Source organism: Prionailurus bengalensis, chromosome D3 (genome assembly GCF_016509475.1).
Source record: "Prionailurus bengalensis isolate Pbe53 chromosome D3, Fcat_Pben_1.1_paternal_pri, whole genome shotgun sequence".
NCBI lineage: Eukaryota > Metazoa > Chordata > Mammalia > Carnivora > Felidae > Prionailurus > Prionailurus bengalensis.
This window is the reverse complement of record NC_057356.1, coordinates 16,008,700-16,024,211: the sequence shown is the minus strand read 5'-3', so window position 1 is coordinate 16,024,211 and position 15,512 is coordinate 16,008,700. Positions and strand designations below refer to the sequence as shown.

General features: G+C 43.3%; 1 protein-coding gene across 13 annotated transcripts in view; it reads left to right on the top strand.

The window, feature by feature from the left end:
- CIT (citron rho-interacting serine/threonine kinase) overlaps nt 1–15,512 on the top strand; it is a 163,165-nt gene that overhangs the window by 77,432 nt on the left and 70,221 nt on the right. For 9 of the 13 annotated variants that reach the window (XM_043557730.1, XM_043557738.1, XM_043557734.1 and 6 more), the window contains 7 exons: nt 1,108–1,227; nt 5,843–6,013; nt 6,319–6,369; nt 6,898–6,951; nt 9,524–9,664; nt 11,464–11,589; nt 14,960–15,055. In XM_043557730.1, the coding sequence (XP_043413665.1) occupies nt 1,108–1,227; nt 5,843–6,013; nt 6,319–6,369; nt 6,898–6,951; nt 9,524–9,664; nt 11,464–11,589; nt 14,960–15,055 (759 nt within the window). The remainder of the gene's footprint in view (nt 1–1,107; nt 1,228–5,842; nt 6,014–6,318; nt 6,370–6,897; nt 6,952–9,523; nt 9,665–11,463; nt 11,590–14,959; nt 15,056–15,512) is intronic. The other 4 variants (XM_043557742.1, XM_043557741.1, XM_043557740.1 and 1 more) reach the window with 1 other exon arrangement.

Here is a 15,512-nt window from a genome sequence, read left to right as displayed (position 1 = left end):
TTCAAAGGCAAGGTGTGTGATTGGCAGTGAGCCAGGCGGGAGGTCCCAGAACAGCGAGACTGGGCTCCAGGAGTCCAGGTAGGCTGCGGAGCCTGGATACTGTCATAGTTGTCACCGCAGTGAGCTACAGAGGGTCCTAACACCTCCCATCCCAACCTCTCTGGTCTATATCCTGTCCAACACGATCAGCCTCAGGAACCCAACTCTTAAATAAACAAATCCGCCCAAGATCAGTTTTCCATCGCCTAGAACCAGTGTAGCAACAAGAAGACTCAGCCTGTAAAAACCCAGACCCTCTGTCATTATTTACCATGTGACTTTTTTTTTTTTCTCCTTTCCTTCACAAGAGTAGACTGTCTTCTCCATTGTCTCGTTAAATTTTTCATTCAGGTGTTTTTTTTAATGTGGCCAATTAAACAGTCTTAAGAAGTTGAATCCCACATTTTTCAAGTTTTTTTCACAAGGGAGAAGGAAATCTATAGAACGTGGCTGATTAAGAATAACTGCTATGTTTCCATTCCAGATTTGGCTGCCTTTCAGTGGTGGGTGAAGTTGTATTTCAGATATGTATTTCAGTGCCACTGAAGCATTGAGGGAACCTTATGGATGAAAGGTGTCCAGGAGACGTAAGCCAGGAGGTGGAAATAGACTTCTCGGAGTCTTAAATGACAACTAGGGAAGAAGGAAGTCATTGCTGCTTTGAAAGAGGGACCTATACCGGAGAGCCCTCTAATAACTGATATTCCAGAAAAGACTCTGTAGCTGTCCCCATGGTGGTTTAACAAAAGGCTAAGGGACCTCATTGGTTTTTAGTCCTGAACGTACAAGTAAGTATCTGGTAGGACAGGTAGATGGCGGTAGGAGGCAGGTTGTGATGAAGTTTCAGGCTGGACCCACGAGGTCACAAGGTTGAGATGATGATTCTTGAACCAAAGGGTTTTTACAGGATGAAAACCGGAGCCAGCAACCAACTGGAAGTTGTCAACTTTGCTCCGTCACCCGAAACCGTCTTGGTGTCCGCGAAGCAGCTTGCAGCTCCCTTAATGAATCTTTGCAAACAGAGCAGGCACCACAGGGCATCCCTATTAAAATTTTTGCTTTCCTTAGAGCTTAAAGCGAAGTTTGGAGCAAGCACGGATGGAGGTGTCCCAGGAGGATGACAAAGCGCTTCAGCTTCTCCATGACATCAGAGAGCAGAGCCGGAAGCTCCAGGAAATCAAAGAGCAGGTATGACCTGATGCTGGGGAGCAGGGCTGCACCTCGGACCTCTGATTCCAAGAGCGGCGTGTTTGGGCGGGTGGGGGGAGGGTGGAGAGAGGGAAGCGGGGGTTGGGAGGAGGAGAGAGAGCTATGTAGGTCATTTGAAAACTAGATTCTCCATGGTTTATGTAAACGGTGGAGCGCGTGTTCTAGCTCCTTTTGAGGTCTGCACCCCATCCTGGCTACTCATTTCACTTAAAGGTGTAGGTTTAGAACAAAGGTGGCCAAACTGCGGCCTATGGGGCGAATCTGGCTCACCACCTGTTTTCCATGGCCACACGCTCAGATTGATTTTTGCATTTTTAACTGGTTGGGGGGGAAAAAGAAAAGAAAAGAAGAATGTTTCAAGACATGTGAAAATTATATGGAAAATTATGTGGATGCTTGGTTCAGCATCCATAAACAAAGTTTTATTGGAACACAGCTGCCCATTCATTTATGTGGTGTCCTTGGCTGCTTATCACACTACAATGGCAGGGGTGGGTAGTTGGGACAAAGACCATATGGCCTACAAAGCAGAGATGGCTGACTGTCTAGCTTTTTAGAGAAACAGTTTGCCAATCTCTGCTTTAGACCACCAAAACAATGAAATACTTTTACATAGCTTCTCAGATGCACTTTAAGTTTTTGGGAAAAGACAGGATAAGTCGTAGCGTCTATAAAGATATAGAAGAAGAGTTTGAGCAGCGAAAGCCGAGTCAGAATTAACGCGGGGAATCTGAGTGCAGAAAGCCATCCCCTGAGTGTTCAGAAAAGAGAATCAAGATGTTTAAAAAGCTTACTCTGTCTCTCTCTTTTCCTTTCTAAAAGGGTTTTCTTTTTAGATGGTTCATTTTTACTTCGCCTCATTGTTTCCTTTTTAGCATGGATTTTTCTGTCCTTTGAAGAAACTGTAAATAGAAACTTTAATGAAGAGATGGCAGTGAGCAATTGGAGAGCTGAATTATCAGCTGCCAGGCAACTCTCATTCATTTCAGGAAACCTAATGGAAGCAGCGATGGCAATGAGCATTTTTGTCTCTGGGTGGCACAAACTTAGCCATCTGGGTGGTGCTAATACAAGAAACTCCTGCAAATCATTCGGTCCGTTAACTCTTCTTTAAAGATGGAATGATTGTTTTGGGGACTTTGTTGGCCTGATCTCTTTATCACCTTAATATTTTAAAGTGGTTAGTTAATATCCTCCTGCTTGATAAAGATGTTATAAATAACCTGCAAAGGAAATGTTGCAATCTGTTCTGAACACCAATACTAATCTTAGAGATTTTGAAGGTTACAGAGAGTTTGAAAAATCTGCTCTGACAGTTGACTCATTGCCCCTTTTATCAACATAGGTTTTCATCCTAAAAGTTTCAAGAGATAGGATTCTTTTTGTCCCATTAGTTCAATGTGTTTTGGAGATTTGCTTTTTGGTGACATCCTGGGGAAATGAAAGCTGCATTTGGCCAGCAGAGGGAGCAGCTGGTGTCCGTGAATTCCATAGAAACTGAATTATCAGGACATTTTGAAAAGGTGCATGCTGGTGGTTGAGTTCAAAGAACTGCCTTTGATGATTCATACCACAGTTGGCATACATGTGGAGGTTTAGATTTAATGATTGCTAAAAGTTCCGCGGGGCGGGGTTGGGGGGGGCAGAAAACTTCTCAGTTTCGGATTTTATTTCTCGTCGGAAGATGGATCTATTAAAGTGAGTTTTGGGAGACCGCGATGTCTGCAGTCCAGGAGCAAGCATTTCCTGCTCTTCAGCAGACCCATAGTAGTTGGTTTGCAGCATGTCCATTCCTCCCAGATTTGGCATTTATTCCCTACTGTTTCTCTCAAAAGCTAATTTCCATACAGCTATTTATTATTTTATTTTCTAAACATTTTGCTTCTGCCTAGCTACCCCCTGTAGAGTGTTTGCATTTGGTGTAAAATAAAAACACCTAAGAGCCTTACATGACAGTTGGATTCAGGCACCATTACTAGAGATGACTGATGCCCTTTGCCCTTCCTCAGGAAGGGAAGTGGAAGTCTGGGTCACACAGAAGGCACTGGGGTTTTGGGATTTCTGACTGAATAGGACTATGTCTGATACTATCTTCCTATGATATCTGAGGCTCCATTCAGAAGACTTACTTTGTGTGGACCTCGAACGTTGTCCGTGGTTCCCCATCTTGACCCCACTCAACGCTGGCCTACAATCCATCCCATGCTGAGATACAACTGTTCTCTCTCCTTGGAAACAGATCTGATTCTTTTCTCTCAGACTTTTTCCTGAAGCAGGGATTTGGTTAGCTGTTGGATTTATAGGATTTCCTTGATATAGGCGGCATAATAACAGCAGCTCAACAGATGACGTGGAATAAGCTGTGTACCCCAAGAGCTCAGAATGCTGATAGAGATGTTGTCTGATTCTTGCCTTCCTCCCCCTGGGTGCTGACAGCTCAGGAAAGAGGAACGTTTTGAGGGGACGGAACAACTCTCTGTCCTTGCTCTTGACAAAACACGAAAATTACATTCCCTTCTCACTGACAATTTCCAGACAGAAAAAGGAGCTTGAGGATAAAAGATACCCAAGATTTTCTCTCAGAACTTTGCTTCCACTACAGCTTGGTGTTTGTGCCTGTGAGCAGGGCCACAGTAGTTTTAGGGACCCATAAAATGTTTACCTTTTTTTTTTTTTTTTTTTTTTTTTTTTAATCAGAAGATAAAAGTTGAGCTTTTAGGTCAAAGGAACTTTTTCATAGATAATATTAATGTTTTTGTCTTTATATGAATGCTGTTGTAAAATACAGATTTAAAAAAAAAAAGGTTTATTTTTGAGAGAGCGGTGCACGTTGGAGGGGCAGGCAGAGGGGGACAGAGGATTTGAAGTGGGCTCCACACTGACAGACTGATAACAGCGAGCCAGATGTGGGGCTCGAATTCACGAACCGTGAGATCACGACCTGAGCCGAAGTCAGACGCTTAACCGACTGAGCCACCCAGATGCCTCTAAAATATAGTTTTTAATACATTTTTTTTTTTAATGGAGGAAGGGGTGCAGGAAGGCACGGTGCCCAGAGCCTTTTGAAAGTCATAGCGCATTTCTGACCAAGGGGTCTAGAAAGTAACAGATGTAAATAAAGGATATATCATTTCACATAATTCGGTTCGTGTTCCACTCTGTCAGTTCAGATAATTGTGAGCAGCTTATGAAGACCTCTGGTTATATAACCCGTGTCACCCACTTAGTATGCATCACCCAGAAAACCTGGTGCCCCGTGACTTCTGGGCTTGACCTTCAACAATAGTATGCTTATGGGTGGGAGGGAGTGAAATGAGACCATGCTCCACTCTGGACTCATTTTTTTTTCCCTTCCCAGTTATACAGAGAGGTGTGCTTGCATGGAAACTATCCAATTTTCATAAGAATATCACCTCGGCTTTAATGTGCATCTGGGGGTATTGCTTGGTACAATGGGATGAAAGGTTTGCTTTCTACCCTGCTACTGAAAAAACCAATTATTGTTTTTACTGGTTAACATGTCCTTGTTCAAGTGATACCGCTTCAATTATTTCTTGGGAGAACAGATCTTAGAGATGTATATTGTGAGTATCAAAGATAGTCTTGATTCAATTCCTTGTTCTTTTCATTTTGTATCCCTACCCCTGCCTCAAGGCACCTTTGACTGGCTCCATTCTCATTCAAATCCTAATATGCATAAGCTTTGGTTTTGCTAACAGAGAATATTTTCATACTTTGCCCCAAAGTTTTCAAAACCACTGCCCATTTCTCCTGGTAAATCCAATTTTTGAAAAACCAATTCAAATGTTCTGTTTTGATTTTAGAAATTCATTTTGGAAAAGGTCAGGCTGTTTGGATCACTTTAGAGGTTTGCTCAAGGGAAAAAGATAATTCTTTCTCCGGAGTTGTCCTCACAAGTTATTTTGACCAGAGCCAGTGCTTTCTGACTCTTCCAGATTTCTGGGTGACTTGCATTTCAAGAGCAACGTTAAGTTCATCATTCAGTTTTGGGCCCAGAGAAATTAATGGTGAGAAACCGACATGATGAGTTTCACCTTCCAAGAGTCTTTCCACGGAGATTTCCAATTACCCCCTTGTGCAGTCTGAAAGGTTAATTTTAAAACTAGTACCATATCTAATTGTGTTAGGAGCACATGACTTCTAAAGGACAAATCTATATAAATGATTACCCTTGGAGGAAAGCTACATGTAAGCAGTTTATCCTGGTGGTTTAAAGAACATCCCTTTCAGCTCTCCTGTGTTGCAGATGCCTTAAGGTTCTGTGCTACTTGTGCAGTATTATTTGCTCAGAGGATCTTATTAGGTACAGGCACATGTGTTCCAAATGGTGTTACTAATGATACATGATCTACGTTAAAATAGTTGAAGGATTTAATGTTCTTTGCTTCTTCCTCACCCTCCCTACACCTCTCCCTTCTGCCTGTCGCTGTCCACCTTTTCCCTGGGTCTCTTCTCTGCCAGTCAGCCTTCAATGTGCATCTTCCCTCCGTGGTCCATGGCCTTCTGTCTTCACTGCCTGTCTTTTCTTTTAGGAGTTCTAAAGTTCGTCCTTCTTCCCTTGCCTGCTCTTTAGGAGTACCAGGCTCAAGTGGAAGAAATGAGGTTAATGATGAATCAGCTGGAAGAGGACCTCGTTTCAGCGAGGAGACGGAGTGATCTCTATGAATCGGAGTTGAGAGAATCTCGGCTCGCTGCTGAAGAGTTCAAGCGGAAAGCCACAGAATGTCAGCATAAACTCATGAAGGTAGCCAGCCACCTGCCAGAAGGCTGTTTTGGGGGGTCGACTCCTGGATGGTCTTTGCAAGAATAAAGGGAATACTAGCTTAATCAGTGTACGTTTGGGGAATAATGGAATACTCTGCAAAGCTCCTGGTCCTTATTTATAGAAGATAACTTATTTATCATCATCGTCATCATTATCATTATTTGGCCACAGAAAACAGCCAAATAATTTCTATTTCTTGGTAGAAAGTACAGCAGGCGGTGTTGTCTTTATATGACTTTAAGGCTCTTGAGATTTCCCAATATGTTTTATCTCTTAAATTACAGGCTAAGGATCAAGGGAAGCCTGAAGTGGGAGAATATTCCAAACTAGAGAAGGTATTTTCCATTATTGGTGTTGCTATTTTTGGTAGATAATCTTTTAAATGCTATTCTCCATGGCCAGTCATTGGTTAAGAATGCTTTTGCAATGGACCGAGAACTCTCTTCTAGGTTTATTTTGATGGCCAATCTGTGGGCAAGCATGTTTAACTTAGGTGTGGTTCCAGGAGGGGTACAAGACACTTCATTTTTTATCATGCCCGATCAGAGTAACAGACAAACCGAGACTCTTAGGAAAACACACGTGAAAATTTCCATAGTCTTAAGGCACCGGCAACCTCGATTCTCTTGCTGGTGTGTTGCTGGTATGTTGCTGGTTCTGGGGAGATTGTCAGCATGGAGGTTTGCATTGGGACATTCAAAGGCTTCTCTGATAGGCCACTGGTCTTCCTCTCCGTTAGTAGGCACTGGAAAACAGAACAAAAAGACCCCAGAGAAACCTTCAGAAAATAGAACTGCGCTAAATGTAGCAAGACGTTAATGCCAATTTACCTTTTGCTTTATTTCCCGGGATTTTAATTATAGATCAATGCTGAGCAACAGCTCAAAATTCAGGAGCTCCAAGACAAGCTGGAAAAGGTAAGCCTGAGGTGATCTTTTTGGGGAACTTACCCCTCATTTCCAAATACTTTTCGTTGCCTTGTCCCGGAGCCTGAAAGATGAGAGAGACCGAATTAGTCAGCCAGCACCAAGGAAAATGAAGGGGGAGTGAGCTATTACCTGAAAATATCAGAGCTCTGAATATAGTTTTTTCCTTTTGAGACATGTCAGCAGTGTTTATTTTTAAAAACCAAGCTGTGCGAGACACTCAAGTAAAAGTTCTAATTATACTACGACAGAACCCAAGAGGCCAAGAGGCCAGCTTCTTTCCCTTCAGGGGGCCAGGCTCCCTGTTCTGCACATTTGTAAGAGAGGCAGGTGTTGTTCATGACCCAAACTGCTTCCAGTGAGAAACTGTGGGCAGCATTCCTGCCCACTGGAGGGCTGGGGGGAACTGGGGAGTCAGCTCGGGGTGGGGGAGGGGGTGTGTTTGGTTTACACCATCCTGTGCATTGGTGGCTAATGACCCTCCTCTCAGCCAAACACTGGAAATGCCAACGAAAAGACTGGAATGAATGTGATTCTGAGACATGCCTGTCGCATCAGGAATGCGAATGTGTTTCCTGGCCTGGTTTAATAGAGCCTCTTCTTACTTTTTTTTTCTTTTAAGTTGTGGTTAAAAAGCACCTAACACTAAATTTACTGTCTCTGAAGTGCTGTCATTTTAAGTATAGAGTTTGGTAGTGTCGTGGATATTCACATTGTTGTGCAGTGAATCCCTAGAACTTTTTCCATCTTGCCAAACTGACTCTTTACCTGCTAATTCTCCTTCCTTCCTCTCCCTAGCCTTTGGTAAACCACCGTTCTCCCTCTGTTTCTGTGATGTGGACTACCTCAGATACCTCATATGAGTAGTATCACACAATATTTGTTCTTTTGTTAACTGGCTTATTTTGCTTAACGTGATGTCCTTGAGGTCCATCCACATTGTAGTGTGACAGGATTTCCTTCTTTTTTTTTTTTTGTTAATGTTTATTTGTTCATTTTGAGAGAGAGAGTAGGGTACAGGCAGAGAGAGAGAGAGAGAGAGAGAGAGAGAGAATCTCAAGCAGGTTCCGCACTGCCAGTGCAGAGCCTGACATGGGGCTTGATCTCAGGAAGCGTGAGATCATGACCTGAGCCGAAATCAAGAGTGGGACGCTTCTCCGACTGAGCCACCCAGGCGCCCCAGGATTTCCTTCTTTTGAAAGGCTATGTGTGGTGCCTGGGTGGCTCAGCTGGTTGGGCATCCGACTTCGGCTCTGGTCATGATCTCACGGTTAATGGGTTGGGCTCTGTGCCGACAGCTCGGAGCCTGGAGCCTGCTTCGGATTCTGTGTCTCCCTCTCTCTCTGCCCCTTACCAGCTTGCACTCTGTCTCTCTCTCAAAAACAAATAAATAAACTTAAAAATAAATAAAGGCTGTGTGATATTCCACTGTGTGGATAGACCACATTTTCTTTCTCCCTGAATCTGCCCCTTCTTACCTGTCCTTGAGCTCAGTAATGAAAGCCTCTCCCATCCTCTTTCAGCTAGAAGTTTGTATGAGGATTCATGTTTCTGTCTAGAACTGTGTTCTACACTACAAGTGTGATGCCAACCACACATGTCAGCTCCTGGTGTAGTTTTAAATTTTCTAGTAGCCACATTAAAAAGGCAAAAAGAAACAGATGAAGTTATTTGGATGATACAGTTATTTAATCTGATATATCCAAAATATCATTGCTGCATGTGTCAATACTAAAATATTTACACTGTTTCAGCTTTTAAATGAATTAAAACATAAGTAAAACTGAAAATCAATTTTCCAGTCACACCAACCACATTGTAAGTGCTCAGGGGCCATGTCTAGCTAGTGACTCCCATATTGGATGGTGCTAGTGTTCAAGTTTTCTTTGCAGTTTTTGCTTTTTAGAAATCATATTTCAAAGCAGGTAAGTGTGAGACTATTGGTTTCTTATGCTCAGATCTTTGCTCTGGTGCTATAAGAGCTACAGTATAGTCAAGACCCAAATGAAAATTAACTTCCAAAGGTTTAGCTGTTTTTTTCTTTTAAGCACAGATTTATGAATTACCAGTGCATCTGTGGCTGTTATATCCTTTGGCAGGTATTTATTTGAAAAAAAAGTTTAAAGTATAGTTTTTATTTTGTTTTCTTATAAAAGTAGTAAAAAAAAATCCCTAATTAGCAAAGGAGATAATTAAGTAAGGTGAAAATTAATGCTGTGAGGCATTAACACCTGGGCAGATAAGCCCACTAGACCCTTTTTGTTTACATTTACTACGTTGCACTGAAGCTAAGGTACTAACAACCATCAGATACACCTTTATCTGCGCACCCCAAGAAGGAAAAATTGCTGTCCATTTTAACTGTAAGATGCATTCCAAATTCAGTGATGTGCGCTTGGGCATAGACAAAAATACAGAATCAAGTGAATGTTTACAGGTTTTGAAGATGGATATGATACATATATACTTCGCATTACCTGACTTTTCTTGTTGAGGAGATTGTCACCATCTTTTCATGTGAGTAAGTCTGGCCATCTGTCTCCTGTCCCTCCTCTCCGGGCAGGCTGTAAAAGCCAGCACAGAGGCCACTGAGCTGCTGCAGAATATCCGCCAGGCAAAGGAGCGAGCCGAGCGTGAACTGGAGAAGCTGCAGAACCGTGAGGACTCCTCTGAAGGCATAAAAAAGAAGCTGGTGGAGGCCGAGGTGAGCAGGGGACCTCAGCCCACGGTGGACTGAGCCTGGGTCCCGGTGTGGCCGCCTGTGAGCTGCTGACCAGCTTTGGGCCGTGCGGAGGGAAAGACACTGCAGAACCACCTCTTGCTTATGTCTGACCAAACCACTTTCCCTTCTGCAAATCCTTTGAAGCTTGAGAGGAGTGGCAATGTTTTCCCCAAAAGGGAAAAAGAGATGGGTCACAGCAGCTTCAGGTAGAAAGATGTTCTGCTAAAAGCTTTGCCTTTCTGTTTTCCTCGGACCTCACTATGCTGCGAGGATTTATGTTCAGTAGATGAAGTGTAATTCCATCCTGAGTTTTCTTCCCTCTGCACCCTTGTTTTTCCTTGCCTCTTCCCCATGGTGTTAATAACATTATTTTTCAAGGCTTCACCTGTTACCCGTGTGTCGATGGCCCCCAGGCCTAGATTTTGGGCCTCTTCTCTCCCTCGAATTCTTTGTTGTTGTTGTTGTTGTTGTTGAAATCTTTGAAATAATTATACAGGGAACACATGAGTATCATCTTGTAAAAATTTTGAACAGTACTGAAGAATATAGAATAAAAAGTAACACTTGCCCTTCACTCCGCCTCCCCGCCGCCGCCGCCGCCTCCTCGGTGATGGTTCCACAGAACAGATCGGAGTTGATTTAACCATCCCCCCACCCCGTTGCTGGGCCCTCTGCTTTCCCTGCCTCGGTGCCGGCTGGTGCATCAACTCTAGAATGAACTCAGTATCTTCCCCCACGAGTGGGGCTCCCTTCTTAATCTCCTCATGCCAGCCAGGGCCACTGTCATTTATCTGGTCACCCCCTGGCTTGAAACTTTGACATCGTGACTTCTCCTTGCCCCCCTGCCATTCGGTGAGCCACTCAGTCCTATAAATCCAGCCACGCTGTCTCCCCCCGCACCTCCCCTTCACCCCTGCTTGCCATTTCTGTGGGCCTTCTCGTGGCCCAGGCCTTCTTTCCCTTAGATGAGCACACTAAGTAATTTCTTGGCCCTCCGCTCCCCGTCTTCCCTTCCCCCCAGCTGGCTCATATGATATAAGACTCATGGGCCTCAACACAAGGCTCATCAGCACCCCCTGCCCCATCCCAAAGCTTTTAGAGCTTCTCTATGCCCTGCGTGCACCCCTCAGCTTGGTACATGAGACTCTGAACCATTTGACTCACAAGTGCCCCCTTTCAGCTTTTCTGCTACTCTGTCCCCTAAAGCATCTTATGCTGAGCCATGGGAGGCTTCGCCTCAGCCTAAACTGGCTGCCTACCCCTCCGTATTTCTGCTAATGCATCTGCCTTCATCCGAAGGGCCTTCCACCCTCACCTCCCACCCTCCGCCCTCCAAAGCTCACATCTCTGTGACTTCTCCCTTCAGCTTTCGGTGAAAAGGCCTCTCTCCTGCCTGCAGCCTCCCACAGCACTCTGTACCTATTTTCTGTATGGCCCTTCCCCGTCTTAACCTATATTATGTTTCTTTGTGTTTGTCTTATCTTTTCCAAGGGCAGGAATTATGTCGGCTTCGCCTCCGTATTTTCCGTGATGCCTAGTGTGATACTTTGCAGATAGTAGGTGCTTGGTAAATATTTGAATGAATGAATGCACTCTTGTAACCCACACAACCGAGTACTTGGATTCTAGAAATCTTATTTTTCCTCACTGTTGCTTCGGATGCCCGAGACTTCTCTTCCTGCCTTGCGCGTATGCTTCTCGAGGCCGCTCTCCCTCGGTGCAGGCGCTATGCCCATAGCGGTTACTCCATTAAAACTCTCTGATTGATTCATGATCTACAGGAACGCCGCCATTCTCTGGAGAACAAGGTAAAGAGGCTAGAGACCATGGAGCGTAGAGAAAACAGACTGAAGGATGACATCCAGACAAAATCCCAACAGATCCAGCAGATGGCTGATAAAATTCTGGTGAGCAGGAACAAAAGCTGAAAAGTTAAAAGACCAACAGGTTAGAGGTTGCAGAGGGAAGGGGGTGAAAAGAAGAACGGCCTGCCGTCAACAGGGGAGGTATCTCCGAGTAGGCGAATGGAGAGAAGTGGTTTCAGTGTCTGCCACATTCCTAGGATAGCACGAATAACGAAATGTCGGACGTTTCAGCACCGGTAACAGATCCGTAATTATTACTTTTCTGCTCTGTTTGCTACTGCCTGACATTTTAAAAACACGAACGCGCATCCTCTGTCATTTCCGTTAAACGTTTTTACGGGAGCATTTACGTACCACCATCAGCAGAGTTTTGTATGGCTGTTAACTTTGCGAGGCCAACTTAAAAAAAAAAAAAAAACAAACAGCAGGGATTTAGACCTTTAAGACCAAAGCCCAGATTTTTGCTTTTGGAGAAGAAAGAAATTAGTCACGCAGGGTTGTTTTTCTCAGAGTAGTATTTGTCATAGATCCGTGTTCACCCACTCACTCTCTCTGCCACATTCCGTTATTAGGATTGTTCCCCGCCCCCCTCCTTAATTTCCTTAGATGTAGCAGGTCTTTTTTTAGGTTTGTAAATCATCATGATTCTGTTTTCGGCTCTGGTGACCAGATTAACTTCATCAAGGAAGCCTGGCTCTGGGAGTACTTGCAGATGTGTTGAAGTTTTGTCCCAGGCAGGTGAACTTTTTGAAAGGACTGTCCTTGGATCTCAGTCCCCAAGCCAGGAATGTGTGCCCTGTTTGGGAGTCTTAGTGATGACATGGAGTCTGTTCATGGTCCCTTCCCCCTGCCCCTAGGGGACCCTCTGGGGTGGGTGACTGTTCCTTTCTGCCATAAGGAGGCGAGGCGGTGAGCAGGGCCCTGCACCTCTCTCTGTCATCTCTGCATCACTTCTGGGAATTGAGTCACCTGCAGCCAAATGAACTCAAGAATGGCCAACTTACAGGCCTGCCCTTAATACCAAAACTACCCCCGAAGCCCTTCAAAACTTTGCCTGTCTATGTTTGCATATATGCACGAAGATACGGATGCTCTTGAGCAAACAGGTGAAAGAGAGATTGGTTAAATTGTTTTGCTTTCACACACAGTCTTCGTATATACGTCTGCACACAGAGGCAAATGTGACCGTTAGTCTGCCCTTTCTGTTCTCTTGTTCCCTCATCAGAGTTTCTCTTGGCGATTGTCAAGTGTGTGAATTTTATCGTGAGTAAAATTAGATCCCACCAAGATCCCACCACTCTATCCCTTGCTTGGTGCAAACAAAGTGGTTAAGTCTCTTGTGGTTGCAAAGTGTTTCTCTGTTTAATGGCGATGTGTTCATTCATTCATTCAACAAATATTTAATGAGCTTCTACTATGTGCCAAGCACTGTTCTAGGAGCTGGAAATGTAGCAGTGAACAACAGCGTTTGCATAGCAGGACCAAAGAGTCTGATCTTATACATATAAGCAAAGTTAACATTTTAAAAAAATGACAACAACAACAAAAAATGCCAAACCACCAAGAAATCAGATTTAGGATATCTACTTTTCCAAAGATTCACTTGCAATTAAAATGTAGGAGCATAGACTTCTCTGGACTTTTGGATTCTGTGTTGTAAACTCCCATCCATACATAGATCAGAAACTGGGTGTTAAAAGTTCTCAGGTTCAGGTATCTGAGCATTTGACCTATTTTTAGATTCTGCTTTCCGTTCCTGTGCTGTCTTAGGAGGACTGAAACTAAGAAAAGATGATTATCAAGTGATTCCTAACATAAAGAAAGAGCAAAACAGATTTCTTTGTTCAAGGGTATCTTGCCACCTGCCCAAGCACCTTTGTGGTTGTGCCTTCATTTATCGGAAAGTGCCTGTTGCTCAAGAACCATGTGCTGACAGGCTGTGAAATATCCAGGACATGGGCAAAGGAGGTCCTTAATACTGTTATATAATGATGGTGCTTGGAAACAGATCCCCAAATGTCAATTGCTTTAAAATATTTGCTATTCTGATAAGACTTTTCACAACAGGTAATTGGGGTTCTCATGACAGCAAAATCTTTTGCTTAAATGGAAGAAGTCATTGCAGGAGATCCTTTAGTGCACATAAAGCCCTTAAAGTATGTTTTTATTAATTAAGATCCTGTTTACATTCAACTTCTCAAGATCACATCTGTTGCATTGCAATAGATCTTGCGCACCTGCTCTTAAAATTGAACACTTTACTGGCCCCCGAAGCAAAGTCAGTGCTGTAGACTTTAGAATTTCAAAAGCTTAATCAGTAACATTTTATGTGCATGTGAATCTGAAAGTATTTTTTCCCCATTTTATGGGCACATCCTGTATAATTTCCTCATTCTTCAGAATGCTCATAATTACTTCCACTTCAAGGAAAAATTTCAAAACAATGTGAAGAGATGAAAACTTGGAGTGATAACTTTTGATATTAGTAATTAACTAATGGGTCCAGATTCACAAGAATTAATGTAGATGCAGATATCTGCAGTTTACAGAGTGTTTCAGTGGATTGAATGCCACCTTTTGTAAGAATCAGTTTATGATACATTAGCAAGTGAATTGGTATAATTTTCAAATGAATTACAATTTTGTTTAAAAGCAGAAATCTTAGAATGAAGGGAACATGGAATCCAAACTATTTATATTCCTCCAAATTCTCTTCCCGTCTTTAATATATATGCATACATATTTACGTCATTATTATCAGTGTATTTTATGTTCTACTGTTTCCATTAGCTCTGTATCCTATAAACCTGATATGATGTGAATGTCCCCAGACAGTCACATTCTCCACACACCAGTTAAAAAAAAGAAAAAAAATCATTCCAACTTCCAAGTGTTTGAACTGTAACATTAGTTTTCTTCACAGCTAGGGCTCTTGAGCAGTCACGTTGATAATCAGGAAAATATAAAATATTTTTTCTCATAAAAACGCAATTTGGAAGTTAAAAGAAATTAAAGATACTTTTCTCATTTAAGGGACAGTGAAAATGGCCTGAGGCTCAAGACAGTGGTCAGGGGCTTTGTGCTGCACTAAACTCTCAAATGTTGCCTTGTGACTGTCATTTCTCTGTGCACAGGTGAAGAGCTGCCTTTGTTTGTCTGACCTGTCACACTGACAGAGTTCTGATCCCAGCCCACCAGCTATGTGTCTATGTGTGTGATTACTTGGACCTGGAAAACCCAGAGCCAAGGATGGGTGGTGGTTTCCTTCCCAAGAGCCTTAGGGCTAGTGACGAAGGAACACGTGCCTGTTGCTTGTGGTACCGGTGCCAGAGTCATGTTTCCTGTGAATGTCTACACACATGAGCTATGTCTTCCCCTTTGCACACCTGACCGCCTGTTCTTTTGTGTCCAGGAGCTGGAGGAGAAGCACCGCGAGGCCCAGGTCTCAGCCCAGCACCTAGAGGTGCACCTGAAACAGAAAGAACAGCACTATGAAGAAAAAATTAAAGTAAAGACACTTTCTGATCTCCCCCAGCATTCTTCCTATGGCACGACATAGCTTCCTGGGCACTTTGGGTCACTTCTTGCTAGACTAGAGGACTGTTTGGGGTGAATGCTGTCCTCAGGCCATGGTGGGTGGTTTCGGGGTGTTACCCATGTGGGGGTCTTGATATGCAATGTTCAAAAACAATTTTTAAAAAAATTTTGTTATTAGTCTCAGTTCTGTCTTTAACATATTTTCACTCCACTGTCATTTGGTCCATGATAATTTAGATTTAGCCACAGACTCACCATTCTTTGCTTTTAATTTCCTTCCTGCATCTCAGACCTGATCCTTTTCCTTTTGTTTAAAGTATATCCCAGATGACTTTCTTGAGTGAAGACCTGCTGGTGACAAGTTCTCTGTTCTGTGTGTCTGAAAGAATCTTTGTATCATCCTCATTCTTGAAAGGTGTTTTGACTGG